This window comes from Lampetra fluviatilis, chromosome 50 (assembly GCF_964198595.1).
Source record: "Lampetra fluviatilis chromosome 50, kcLamFluv1.1, whole genome shotgun sequence".
Lineage (NCBI taxonomy): Eukaryota > Metazoa > Chordata > Hyperoartia > Petromyzontiformes > Petromyzontidae > Lampetra > Lampetra fluviatilis.
The window spans coordinates 5,088,286-5,101,690 of NC_136324.1; the positions used below are offsets into that span (position 1 = coordinate 5,088,286).

The 13,405-nt window shown below is 54.2% G+C and overlaps 1 protein-coding gene across 1 annotated transcript in view; it reads left to right on the forward strand.

Annotated features, from left to right (window-relative positions):
- LOC144948550 (uncharacterized) overlaps window positions 1-13,405 on the forward strand; it is a 48,019-nt gene that overhangs the window by 1,618 nt on the left and 32,996 nt on the right. Inside the window, exon 3 of the mRNA XM_078878118.1 lies at window positions 5,325-5,434. Coding sequence (XP_078734244.1) covers window positions 5,325-5,434 — 110 coding nt within the window. The remainder of the gene's footprint in view (window positions 1-5,324; window positions 5,435-13,405) is intronic.

Here is a 13,405-nt window from a genome sequence, read left to right on the forward strand (position 1 = left end):
CTGGAGTGAAGGTGTGTGTGTGGGGGGGTGTATTAGATGGTTCTGAAGCTAATCCCCGTAAACTCGCGGCCACGTGTGTAGCCGCAGGTGGGAGGCCCAGCACAGGTGCGAGCGGTGTGTCCGGCGCAAACACACACAGCTGCCGTATACCCACACACACGCCAGAGTGTGCGTGTGTGTAGGGGGGGGGGTGCTTGTGTGTGTGTGTCGTGTGCTCGCTAACAGCACTTGCTATCAAAAGTCTGTTAAGGCTATACGGGGGGTTGGGGGTGTCTTTTGTCTCCACGTGTAGGAGAGACTGAGTGTGTGTGTACAGGTCGGTGCGTGTGTGCATCTGTGTGTGTTTTTAGTGGGGAGCGGTAGTGTAGCGGTTAGCGCGCTGCTCCGGGTTCGATTCCCGCTCACGGCCAACACCAGTGACGATTATTTGAACCGGTCCTGGGCCTCCCCTAGGTCGACTCAGCCTGAAATCAGTACCTGGTGCGGTGTGTAAACATCGCCACTGGGAAGACAAAGGCGGTCGGGCGTGGTGCTGGCCACCCACCCCCTCGTGTGCCGTGCCGGCCTTCATAGGTGCTCGCTAACAGCACTTGCCCCTACAGTCTGTTAAGCCTCTGCGGGGGATCTTTGTCTTTGCGAGTGGTAGGGTAGCGGTTAACGAAACCCCGACCGCCCGAGTTCGATTCCCACTCACGGCCAACATCGGTGACGAGTTTCTGAACCGGCCCCGGGCGCTTCGGGTGGCAGATTTGTGCCAGGAAGGCGCCACGTGTTAGACAAACATTTAATTGACCTCTTGGTTCTTTCGGTAAAGTCACGTGGAATGGAAATAATAAAATAATGCAAATAAAACATAATAAAATCATTCTCACGACGTTTCGGCCACAACGCAAGCAGCCGTCCTCAGGTGAAGAACAGGTCTGTCAGACGCTGTCTTTCCGACAGACCTGTTCTTCACCTGAGGACGGCTGCTTGCATTGTGGCCGAAACGTCGTGAGAATTGTATTTTATTATGTTTTATTTTTATTATTGTATTATTTCCGTTCTACGTAACTTTACCGAAAGAACCAAGAAGATGAATTCCTGCAGTCACGAAAGCTTTAAATCGAAATTTAATTGACCTGATTAGTTCGCTCGGTCTGAAATGAGTACCTGGCGTGCAGTGCCGGATTAAGCGAGTGCGGGGCCGAAACCTGGTATTTTAATCATCACCTTGCAAATATTCACATGTTTTCGTTTGTGTGCTCACAACTAATATTTTTTTTATAACTTGGTCTGCATTGATGTATTTGTTATTGTGTCAAATCACGTTGATAGAAACCTATTTTTTCCATTTTCAGCCTTGCAACTATTACAATCGTAATGTTTGTGTGTCGACAACTAATATTTCTGTTCCTTGCTTCTTCCACTAAACTCATGTACATAAAATGTGTGTGTAAGTCGATGTGTGTGTCTGTCTTTTTCGCCCGTGCAACGCCGGATACTTACCAAAATAACAAAAACACACACATATTAAACATCAACATTTTGCATTCTAAAGTAATTGTATTTTTACGTTTGCTCTACAGCCAGATAATACGACAAATCGCTAATCTTAAACACCAAGTCGTTCATAAAAGTTGAAGGCGGTAAAGTACTATAGTAATAGAGTAAGTGCAGAATCACTCAACCGGAATTGACAGCTTGAAAGCATTTAGCGCGGGGCCCTTGAAAGTTCGGCGGGGCCCGTAGCTACTACACATGTAGCTACTACACATGTAGGCTACTACACGTGTAGCTGCTATACGTGCAGCTGCTACACGTGCAGATGCTACACGCGCAGCTACTACACACACAGCTACTACACATGTAGTAGCTACACACTACACATGTAGCTACTACACATGCAGCAACTACACACGTAGCTACTACACGTGCAGCTACTACACGTGTAGTAGCTACTACACGTGCAGCTACTACACGTGCAGCTACTACACGTGCAACTACTCGGATCACCCGGCCCTGCTGCTGGCGCGGTGTGGACACAGCAAAGCCGGGGAGACAACGTCGCGTTGCCCGTCTGTTGTTGTTGGTGCTCGTCGAACAGCACTTGCCCCGACAGCCCCGTGTGCGCTACCCGGGGAATCTTCTGCTCGCGACTGAGCACGTGGCCGCGGGCATTCAGGTGTGAACCCGACACCCGGTCGGGGCCAGGTGCCCCTTGTCGCCGCCTTTGTCGACACATTGCCGGCGTCGGTTGTGGCCCCCGGGCACCCGACATCGAAGTCAAAGAACCCCCCCCGCCCCCCCCGAACGCTTCCATCGAGTCCCGTGCACAGTCGTGGTCGATCCACTGCTGTGGTTTGTTAAATGTGCAGCTGTAAAGAAGGGCCGTTGCCCGAAACGTCGCTTCTCTTCGAAGGCCCACGGTGTTATTCACGAATGTGTTTTTAGGAATGTCGTGTGTACAGGACCGGTTCAGATAATCGTCACCGGTGTTGGCCGTGAGCGGGAATCGAACTCGGGTCGCCGGGTTCATAGCGCGCACACACACACACACGTGTGTACACGCACACACACACTCACATGTGTACACTCACGTGAGTGTACACACACGCACACACACACGTGTGTACACTCACACACACACGTGTGTACACACACACGTGCGTACACACGCACACACACACACGTGCGTACACACGCACACACACACACACGTGTGTACACCCACGTGTTACCCACTCACCCACGCACGCAACGCCGCTGCTCCCACGGTGGTGGAGGAGGTGGGGGGGGGTCGCTAGCCCCCCCCCCGCGACCCCCAAGGAGGGGGCGGGGCTCGAGGGGTGTGGGGGTCTCGGGGGACCCCCTTCCTGCCATTGTTACCCCCCGCGACCGGGGCCCGGAGCGGACGCGGGAGTGGCCGCGGTGAGTCCGGTCTAGAGAGGGTGGGTGGACTATAGAGTGGTGGTGATGGTGGACTATAGAGTGGTGGTGGTGGACTACAGAGGGTGGTGATGGAGTATAGAGTGGTGGTGGACTATAGAGGGTGGTGGTGGTGGACTATTGAGGGTGGTGGTGGAGTAAAGAGTGGAGATGGTGGACTATAGAGGGTGGTGGTGGTGGACTACAGAGGGCGGTGATTAAGTATAGAGTGGTGGTGGACTACAGAGGGTGGTGATGGAGTATAGAGTGGAGGTGGTGGTGGACTACAGAGGGTGGTGATGGAAAATAGAGTGGTGGTGGTGGACTTTTGGGGGTGGTGGACTTTTGGGGGTGGTGGACTTTTGGGGGTGGTGGAGTCTCGCGGATGATTGTTGACTCAAGGTGCTGCTAGCGAGCACCTATGAAGGCCGCCACGGCACACGAGGGGGTGGGTGGCCAACACCACGCCCGACCACCTTTGTCTCCCCAGTGGCGATGTTTACACACCGCACCAGGTACTCATTTGAGGCTGAGTCGACCTAGGGGAGGCCCAGAACCGTGTCAGATAATCGTCACCGGTGTTGGCCGTGAGCGGGAATCGAATTCGGGTCGCCGAGTTGGCAGCGCAGCGTAGCGCTAACCACTGCGCCACCGCTCCCCACCACGTACACACACACACGCAGAGAGACGCACACACACGTGTACACACGAGTTGAAAAGGGAGGTGGTCTAGGGGATGGGGTGAGGTTTGGGGGGCTCTCACAACACTGAATTAAATACCCGGGACCCTAAGTAGAGGATTATGTAAATTCCTGACCGGTGCGCGGTTGTGGAGGCTGCGTGTGTGTTGGGGTGATGGTGTGTGTGTGTTGGAGTGATGGTGTGTGTGTGTGTTAGGGTGATGGTGTGTGTGTGTGCTGGGGTGATGGTGTGTGTGTGTGTGTTGGGGTGATGGTGTGTGTGTTGGGGTGATGGTGTGTGTGTGTGTTGGGGTGATGGTGTGTGTGTGTGTTGGGGTGATGGTGTGTGTGGAAGCGAGTGTGTATCTGAGTGTATGTGAGTGTGTATATGAGTGAGTGAGTGAAAATGAGTATGTATATGATTGTGTAGGAGTGAGTAAGAGTGTGTGACTTGAGTGAGTGAGAGAGTGTGTGTGTGACTGAGATTAAAAACTGATTTCCTTACAACTGCTTTTCGTGTTTAGTTTGTTATCCTTTTCCCGCACCTCCAATTAGTACGGTTGGCTCCGTACGGTGCGAAAGAAGTTCAACATACATCCAGAGAGTGCGAGCCAGAGAGATAAAGAGTGTGGCAGCGAGGGAGTGAGTGTGACGGTGAATGAGAGAGTGTGACAAAGTGAGTGAGAGAGTGTGACAAAGTGAGTGAGAGAGGGAGTTCTATGTCCGCGTGTCTGGCCACGAGAAAAACGCCCACCCCACGACCTTCCTCCCTCTCCCCTCTCACTTCTCCCCCTCTCACCCCTCGCTACCCTCTCCCCACGCTCCCTTCTCCATCTCTCGCACTCTCCCTCCCACTCTCCCCTCGCTCCCAGTGTCTCTCTCCCCTCTTCCCCCACTCTACCCTCGCTCCCAGTGTCTCTCTCCCCTCTCCCCCCACTCTCCCATCGCTCCATGTGTCTCTCTCCCCTCTGTCCCCTCTCCCCACGCTCCCTTCTCCATCTCTCGCACTCTCCCTCCCACTCTCCCCTCGCTCCACGTGTCTCTCTCCCCTCTTCCCCCACTCTCCCCTCGCTCCCAGTGTCTCTCTCCCCTCTCCCCCCACTCTCCCATCGCTCCCTGTGTCTCTCTCCCCTCTCTCCCCACTCTACCATCGCCCCCTTCTGCCGGTCTCTCCTCCTCTCTCCCAGGTCGCCTTTGCAGAAGAGTCGATGCTGTTTCATGTCTTTCAGCGGGTTCAGCAGCTCCTCGTTAAATTAAGGACACCACGACTCTCCCGCTTATCCTCTCCCCCTCCTCTCCCATCCCTCTCTCCACTCGCCCCCCCAATCCTCTCCAATCTCTCCATTCTCTCCATCTTCCTTCTCACCCAAATCTCCCCCCCCCTCCACCAACCCCACCGTCTCTCCCCTCTCTTCCCCGTCTCCCCCGTCCCTTGTCTCTCTCCTCCCCACCCCTCTCCTCTTCCCCTCCCCCCCACCGTCTCTCCCCTCTCTTCCCCGTCTCCCCCGTCCCGTCTCTCTCCTCCCCACCCCTCTCCTCTTCCCCTCCCCCCCACCGTCTCTCCCGTCTCGTGCTCCTCAGCCAATAGCGAGGCACTTCTCTCCACCCCCCCCCCCCCCGAGTTCCCAGTGGGAATCTCGGTGCCCCGGGAATTCTCAAGTTCCCCGCGGCGGCGGCGGCGAGACGCTCGCATCCCGGCTCCCAGCATCATCCCTGGGGGGGTGGCGGGTTGTTTAGGGGGGTGAGGAAGAGGGATCAAGGGGGGCCCTGGGGGTGTCTCGGCTGTGTTACTTGCTTGGGGGGGGGGTCCTGGACTGGGACAACAACACATCGACCGCGAGAAGCAAGTAAGTTTCACTGCGCTCACTGCTGCGGTTCAACAGGTCCGCTAGAGCGATCCTCGTGTGCGCTCCGTCGCAGACTGTGGGCACACACTCGTGTGGTTGTGTTGCATTCAGACACACACTCACACACTCACACACCACACAATCACACACACCCCACACAATCACACACACACATACACCACACAATCACCCACTCACACACTCGTGTAGTTGTGTTGCATTCAGACACACACCACACACTCACCACTCAATCACACACACCTCACACACACTCACACAATCACCTACTCGTGTGGTTGTGTTGTATTCAGACACACACACACCACACAGTCACACACTCACACACCACACACACACACCACCACACAATCACACGATCACACGCAATCACACACACACACTCGTGTGATTGTGTTGCATTCAGACACACACACCACCATACACACACACCACACAATCACACACTCGTGGTTGTATTGCATTCAGACACACACACTTACACCACCACACAATCACAAAATCACACACTCACACACTCACAATCACACACACACCACACAATCACACACTCACACTCGTGTGTTTGTGTTGCATTCAGACACACACACACCACACACTCACACAATCACACACTCGTCTGAATGCAACACAATCACAATCACACACTCGTGTGATTGTGATTGTTTCTGAATGTGAGTGTGTGTGGTATATGTGGTGTGTGGTGTGAGTGTGTGTGTGGTGTGAGTGTGTGTGAGTGTGTGTGTGAGAGTGTATGTGGTGTGTGTGGTGTGAGTGTGTGTGGTGTGTGTGTGGTGTGGTGTGTGTGTGGTGTGTGTGTGGTGTGAATCTATGTGGTGTGAGTGTGTGTGTGGTGTGTGTGTGGTGTGAGTGCGTATGATGTGAATGTGGTGTGAGTGTGTGTGTGGTGTTTGTGGTGTGAGTGTGATGTGTGAGTGTGTGGTGTGTGTGTGTGTGGTGTGAGTGTTTGTGTGGTGTGTGTGGTGTGTGTGTGTATGGTGTGTGGTGTGTGTGGTGTGAGTGTGTGAGTGTGTGTAAGTGTGTGCGTGGTGTGTGTGTGTGGTGTGTGTGAGTGTGTGTGTGAGTGTGTGTGGTGTGTGTGTGGTGTGAGCGTGTGTCTGTGTCGTGTGTGTGGTGTGTGGTGTGTGTGGTGTGTGAGTGTGTGTGTGGTGTGAGTGTGTGCGTGGTGTGTGGTGTGTGTGAGTGTGTCTGAATGCAACACTGGGTGACAATTATCTGAAGCAGTCTTTGGCCTCCCCCCCCGGCAGATCAACTCGGCATCGAGTGAGTATCTGCTGCCGTGGTATTAACATCGCCGCTAGGGAGACAAAGGCGGCCGGGCGTGTTGCTGGCCACTCACGACCCTTGTGTGCCGTGCCGGCCTTAGTAGCTGCTGCTGCTTCTTAACGGCACTTGCCACACAAAGTCTGCTAAGTCTCCACGGGGGGGGGGGGGGGGCTCTTTGTCTCTGAGTGATTGTATACGGCACAAGTGCTCGCGATCCACACTTGCCCCAGCACTCCGTGGAAGGCTATACGGGCGAGCTCTGTCTTGGTGTGCACGAGTTAATGTGTGTATATAATAATGTGTCAGTGTGTGTTTGTGGACGCTTATTGATGTGTTGTGAGCTCTTAACGGGAAACCCATTATGCCACCAAAACAACACAGACAGACACAAAAAAACAAAGATTCCTCCGTGTAGCCTTAATAGACTGTAGGGGCAAGTGCTGTTAGCGAGCACCTATAAAGGCCGGCACGGCACACGAGGGGGTGGGTGGCCAGCACCACGCCCGGCCGCCTTTGTCTCCCTAGAGGCGATGTTTACACATCGCACCAGGTATTCATTTGAGGTTGAGTCGACAGACATACATACACTCATACACAAAGGCTAAGATCCCCCATGTAGCTCACTAGGGGCTCTTCATGCCCGGCCGCCTTTGTCTCCCCAGTGCCAATGTTTTATACGCCGCACCGAGTACTAATTTATGGCTGAGCCGACACAGGTATTCGCCACTGTTTTTGGTCGTGAGCGGGAATCGAACTTGTGTTGCCAGGTTCGTAGCGCAGCGCGCGAACCGCTACACTACCACTCCCCACACACACACTGACACACACACACAGACACAAAGACGCACACACAGAAACACACACTGACACACACACAGACATACACACAGACGCACACACAGAAACACACACACAAACACACACTGGCACACACACAGACATGCACACAGACACACACAGACACACAGAAACACCCACATAGACACGCACACATACACACATACACACAAAAACACACACAGAGACACACACAGAAACACACATACACACAGACACACACAAACAGACACACAGACACACACAAACAGACACACACACACAAACAGACACGCACACAAACAGACACACACACACAGAGACACACACACACAGAGACAGACACACACAGAGACAGACACACACAGAAACACAGACACACACAGACACACACAGAACACACAGACACAGAGACACACAGACACAGAGACACACACACAGAGACACACACACACTCCCTTACACACGCACGCCCTCAGTCTGAGCGAGATGAAAGTTGCGGAGGAATACATCACGTGGTCGTCTCTGTACAGCGGCGCTTGTGGCGCTGCTGATGATGATGATGACATTGAAGGATGGGGTCGTGGTGGTGATGATGAAATATGTGCGTGGTGACCCAACAGTCTGTGAAAGGCTACACGGGGGATCTTTGCTTTGCATGTATCGAGAAGATGGATGATGATGATGGAGGTGGTGGTGTATCGGCCTTTATAGGTGCTCGCTAACAGCACTTGCCCCAACAGTCTCTGAAAGGCTACACGGGGGATCTTTGCTTTGCATGTATCGAGAAGATGGATGATGATGATGATGGAGGTGGTGGTGTATCGGCCTTTATAGGTGCTCGCTAACAGCACTTGCCCCAACAGTCTCTGAAAGGCTACACGAGGGATCTTTGCTTTGCATGTATCGAGAAGATGGATGATGATGATGATGGAGGTGGTGGTGTATCGGCCTTTATAGGTGCTCGCTAACAGCACTTGCCCCAACAGTCTCTGAAAGGCTACACGGGGGATCTTTGCTTTGCATGTATCGAGAAGATGGATGATGATGATGATGATGGAGGTGGTGGTGTATCGGCCTTTATAGGTGCTCGCTAACAGCACTTGCCCCAACAGTCTCTGAAAGGCTACACGAGGGATCTTTGTATCTACTTGATTTGTGTTGATGATGGTTACGTTGATGTGACCTCTGCATGTTTAATAGATTTCCGTTCTCTATTAAATAACACACGCAATTAAATACCGTCGTACAAATATAAAAAAAAACAGACGCCTGTAATCAGTCGACGGTGATGATGGTGAAAACAGAACCACATACCGGGACACCTAATTGATCACGTGGGCCCAATTAGCTCTGCCGTGGGGGGGCGGGGGGGGGGAGGGGTCCCCTGAACTCACCGAGGGGGGCCGAGGGGGGCCGAGGGGATATCCGTCCTGGCGCGTCCTCACAACCCCCTCTTCAATTGTTCATCTGCCTAGTCAGGAATCAATGTGTGCAATGTACAGGTAGTCCCCGAGTTACGATGCTCCGACTTACGATATTTCGATCTTACGATGGCGATACGACACAATTGCCATCAAGAACCTTAACATCGTTCAAGTGTGCAGACGACGGACATAATCTTGGTGGGTACAGTACAATATGATACGTTACGATACGTGCAATGCATGTATACACTACACTATACACTTCGCTATACACTACACTATACACTACATTATTACACTTCACTATACACTACACTATACACTACACTACACACTACATGATTACTATACACTACACTATACATTACACTATACACTACATTATTACACTAAATTATTACACTACACTATACACTACATTATTACACTACACTATACATTACATTATTACACTACACTATACACTTCACTACACTATACACTACACTATACACTACATGATTACTATACACTACACTATACATTACACTATACACTACGCTATGATACGTAGCTTTAGCGATTTCATTTTAGGGTTACCACGATACGATACGTTCAATGCATGTTAAAAGTTTTTTTTTTATAGCAGATTGGATTGTTTCCTGAAAAAACTTTCTATTAAATTACAGTTCATATAGGTAGGCTAAGAAGTTACCTTGTTTTTTTACTTTACATTTTACTGTGCAATACAGTATTGTAATTAATACATACATACAGTATATAGTGTATACAGTACGGTACTGTAAATTGCTCTGTTTTGCTAAATTATCACCATTCTTTAAGACTCCTGGGTAGGCTATAGGCCATCTTCGACTTACGATATTTTCGACTTACGATGGGGTCGTCGTAACGCATCTCCATCGTAAATAGAGGACTGCCAGTAATTGTCATCAGGGCCCCGTGGTGTAACGGGCAGTCTCCAACTCGCATCATCCACTATGCCCCTCTCATGGCCTCTCTCTGTACGTGCTACGGAGTAGGGCCATTGCCTGAAACGTCGCCTATTAAATGTTAGTTTCGTTTTGTACGGCCGCACACTCAGTGTTGTTGTTATTGACGAGTTGCTGTTGTTTGCGAAGCACTGCCAACGCAGCTGCAGCAGCATCACCGTTTGTTTAAAAATATATATAAAGTTTTGGGTACGTACGGTGCGAAAGAAGCTCAACATACAAGCAAAGGTGCGGCCCTGCAAGTGACTGCCCATGCCACTGCTGGCTGAAGGGGCCTGTGGGTGGACTCTTCCTTGGACGAACGCCTTGGCCGAGGTGTGAGCGCCCACACTTCACCACCCCACCACCACCACCACAAGCGACTCGCCCATCTGAGGAGAGGGGATGAAGGAGATTTAAGAATTCTAGATTTGAAGCTTTCGTGACTGCAAGGATTCATATTCTTAGGGTTTTTTCCGTAAAGTCACGTAGGTAAAAAAAGAAAATTAATAAAAGTTAAATGAAAATAAAATAAAAATCACGACGTTTCGGAGGCAACACAAGCTTCCGTCTTCAGGTGGAACCGTCACAGCACGATAGCTGTATCAAGTGATTTAATTTTAATTTTTTACCTACGTGACTTTACCGAAAAAAACCTAAGAATATGAGATTTAAGAAACTTGCAGCGTTATTTCAGCTGCCGCGACGAGAAATCGAATCGAACCGGCCTGCAATTGCCTGTGGAGTATGGTCCACATAACCCCCCCCACCCCAACACGACCATCAACGGCGTGGAGAGGCCCTCATCCAGCAGTGGATCGCGGAAGGCGCAACGCGTGAGTGGTGAGATGAGTCGGGGGGGGGTGGTAGCGTGTGAGCTGCGACTACGCCGAACAGCAGCAGCCACAACAAAGACCCCGAGCCCCCACCCCAACCCCCCTAGGCCCCACCCCAAACCCCCCCCTAGCCCCCACCCCAACCCCCCTAGCCCCCACCCCCCCTAGCCCCCACCCCCCTAGCCCCCACCCCCACTCCCCTAGGCCCCAACCCCAACCCCCCTAGGCCCCACCCCAACCCCCCCTAGCCCCCACCCCAACCCCCCCTAGCCCCCACCCCCCCCTAGCCCCCACCCCCACCCCCCTAGCCCCCACCCCAACCCCCCTAGCCCCCACCCCAACCCCCCCTAGTCCCCACCCTCTAGCCCCCACCCCAACTCCAGCTAGCCCCCAACCCCCCTAGCCCCCACCCCCACCCTAGCCCCCACCCCAACCCCCCTAGCCCCCACCCCAACTCCCGCTAGCCCCCAACCCCCCCTAGCCCCCAACCCCTCGTGATGACTTCACCCCCCTCCAGCCCCTCCCCTCGTCCAACGCCCCGACCCCACCACCTACAACACGCCCACTCCCCTTTAGCTGCTAAATTTGGCGTCTCGCGTTATTTTAATAATTTAATTATTCTGTTAAATACCCCCCAGCCCCCACCCCCATCCCCCCCTCACCCCCCCCACAACACCGCACGGCGCGAGCCCAGTCTCACGTGGGGGTGGGAGGCTGCGTGTGCGAGTGAGCGGGCTGTGGTGGGGGGGGGTATGTGTTGTGGTGGTGTGGTGAGACCCGTGGTGTGGTGGGCCTCATCGTGGTGTGGTGAGACCCGTGGTGTGGTCAGACCTGTGGTGTGGTGAGCCTCATCGTGGTGTGGTGAGACCTGTGGTGTGGTGAGACCCGTGGTGTGGTGAGCCTCATCGTGGTGTGGTCAGACCTGTGGTGTGGTGAGCCTCATCGTGGTGTGGTCAGACCTGTGGTGTGGTGAGCCTCATCGTGGTGTGGTGAGACCCGTGGTGTGGTGAGCCCCATCATGGTGTGGCGATTCCTGTGGTGTGGTGAGACCCTTCATGATGTGGTGAGAGTTGATCCATCATGGTGTGGCAATACCCGTGGTGTGATGGGACCCATCTCGAATTGGTGACACCCATCATGATGTATCCAGACCCATCACGGTTTGGCGAGCATCATCATGATGTGCCGATGCCCGTGGTGTGGTGTGACCCGTGGTGTGGTGAGACCCTTCATGGTGTGGTGAGACCCTTCATGGTGTGGTGAGACCCGTGGTGTGGTGAGACCAGCTGTGTGCCGAGCCCCATCGCGGCGTGGTGGTGTGGCCCATGGTGTGACCGTCCACATGATCTCCCTCATTCATCGCCTTCGTCCTTACGCGCGGCTCCACGAGGCGGCCCGAGGACATTGTGAGCCGAGGGGCAGATGTGCCATTGTTGTTGGGGTCTATTGTAGACCCTCCTCCTCCACCGCCTTGCTTTTGTGAGGACAAATGTGGGGATGAGGGCTGGTGATGGGAGTGGAGGCGGTGATGGGAGTGGAGGCGGTGAAGGGGATTGAAGGCGGTGATGGGGGTGGTGATGGTGGTGGAGGTGGTGATGGGGGTGGAGGTGCTGATGGGGGTGGAGGCGGTGATGGGGGTGGAGGCGGTGATGGGGTTGGAGGCGGTGATGGGGTTGGAGGCGGTGATGGGGGTGGAGGTGGAGGCGGTGATGGGGGTGGAGGCGGTGATGGGGGGTGGAGGTGGAGATGGGTGATGGGGTTGGAGGTGGTGATGGGGGGTGGAGGCGGTGATGGGGGTGGAGGCGGTGATGGGGGTGGTGATGGTGGTGGAGATGGTGATGGGGGTGGAGGTGCTGATGGGGGTGGAGGCGGTGGGATGGGGGTGGAAGCGGTGATGGGGTTGGAGGCGGTGATGGGGGTGGAGGCGGTGATGGGGGTGGAGGCGGTGATGGGGGGTGGAGGTGGAGATGGGGTTGGAGGTGGTGATGGGGGGGTGGAGGCGGTGATGGTGGTGGTGATGGGGGTGGAGGCGGTGATGGGGGTGGAGGCGGGTGATGGGGGTGGAGGCGGGTGATGGGGTTGGAGGTGGGTGTGGAGGTGGTGATGGGGGTGGAGGCGGTGATGGTGAGGGAGTGGTGGCGCAGCGGTCGGCGCACTGCGCCAAGAATCCGGCCACGAGGGTTCGATTCCCGCTTCACGGCCACAATTCGTGATAGTCGAACCTGCTCTGTGGATCCCCTAGGTCGACGCGGCCTCAAATGAGTAGCGCAGCCGTGTGACCCATCAGCGTCGGGGAGACAAAGGCGGCCGACCGTGGTTCCGACCCCCCCCACTCTCCCCACCCTGACATTGTCGGCATCGCTCTTGCTTCAACGGCCAGGGAGATCTTTGTCTTCTGTGATGGTGGCGGGGGCTTTGGAGACGTTAGGGGTGGGGGGGGGTCCTGTGACGTTTCGTGCGGAGGATGGGGAGGGGGTTTGGGTGATTATGTCTCGGAGCGCAGCTGCTCTGTGGAGTGTTGTGGGGTGGGGGGGGAAGTGAGACAAAGGCGGCCGCGAGGGGGAGCGTGCATCGGGGACAAAAGGCGTGGGGGAGAGGGAATTCGAGAGAATGGTTTGT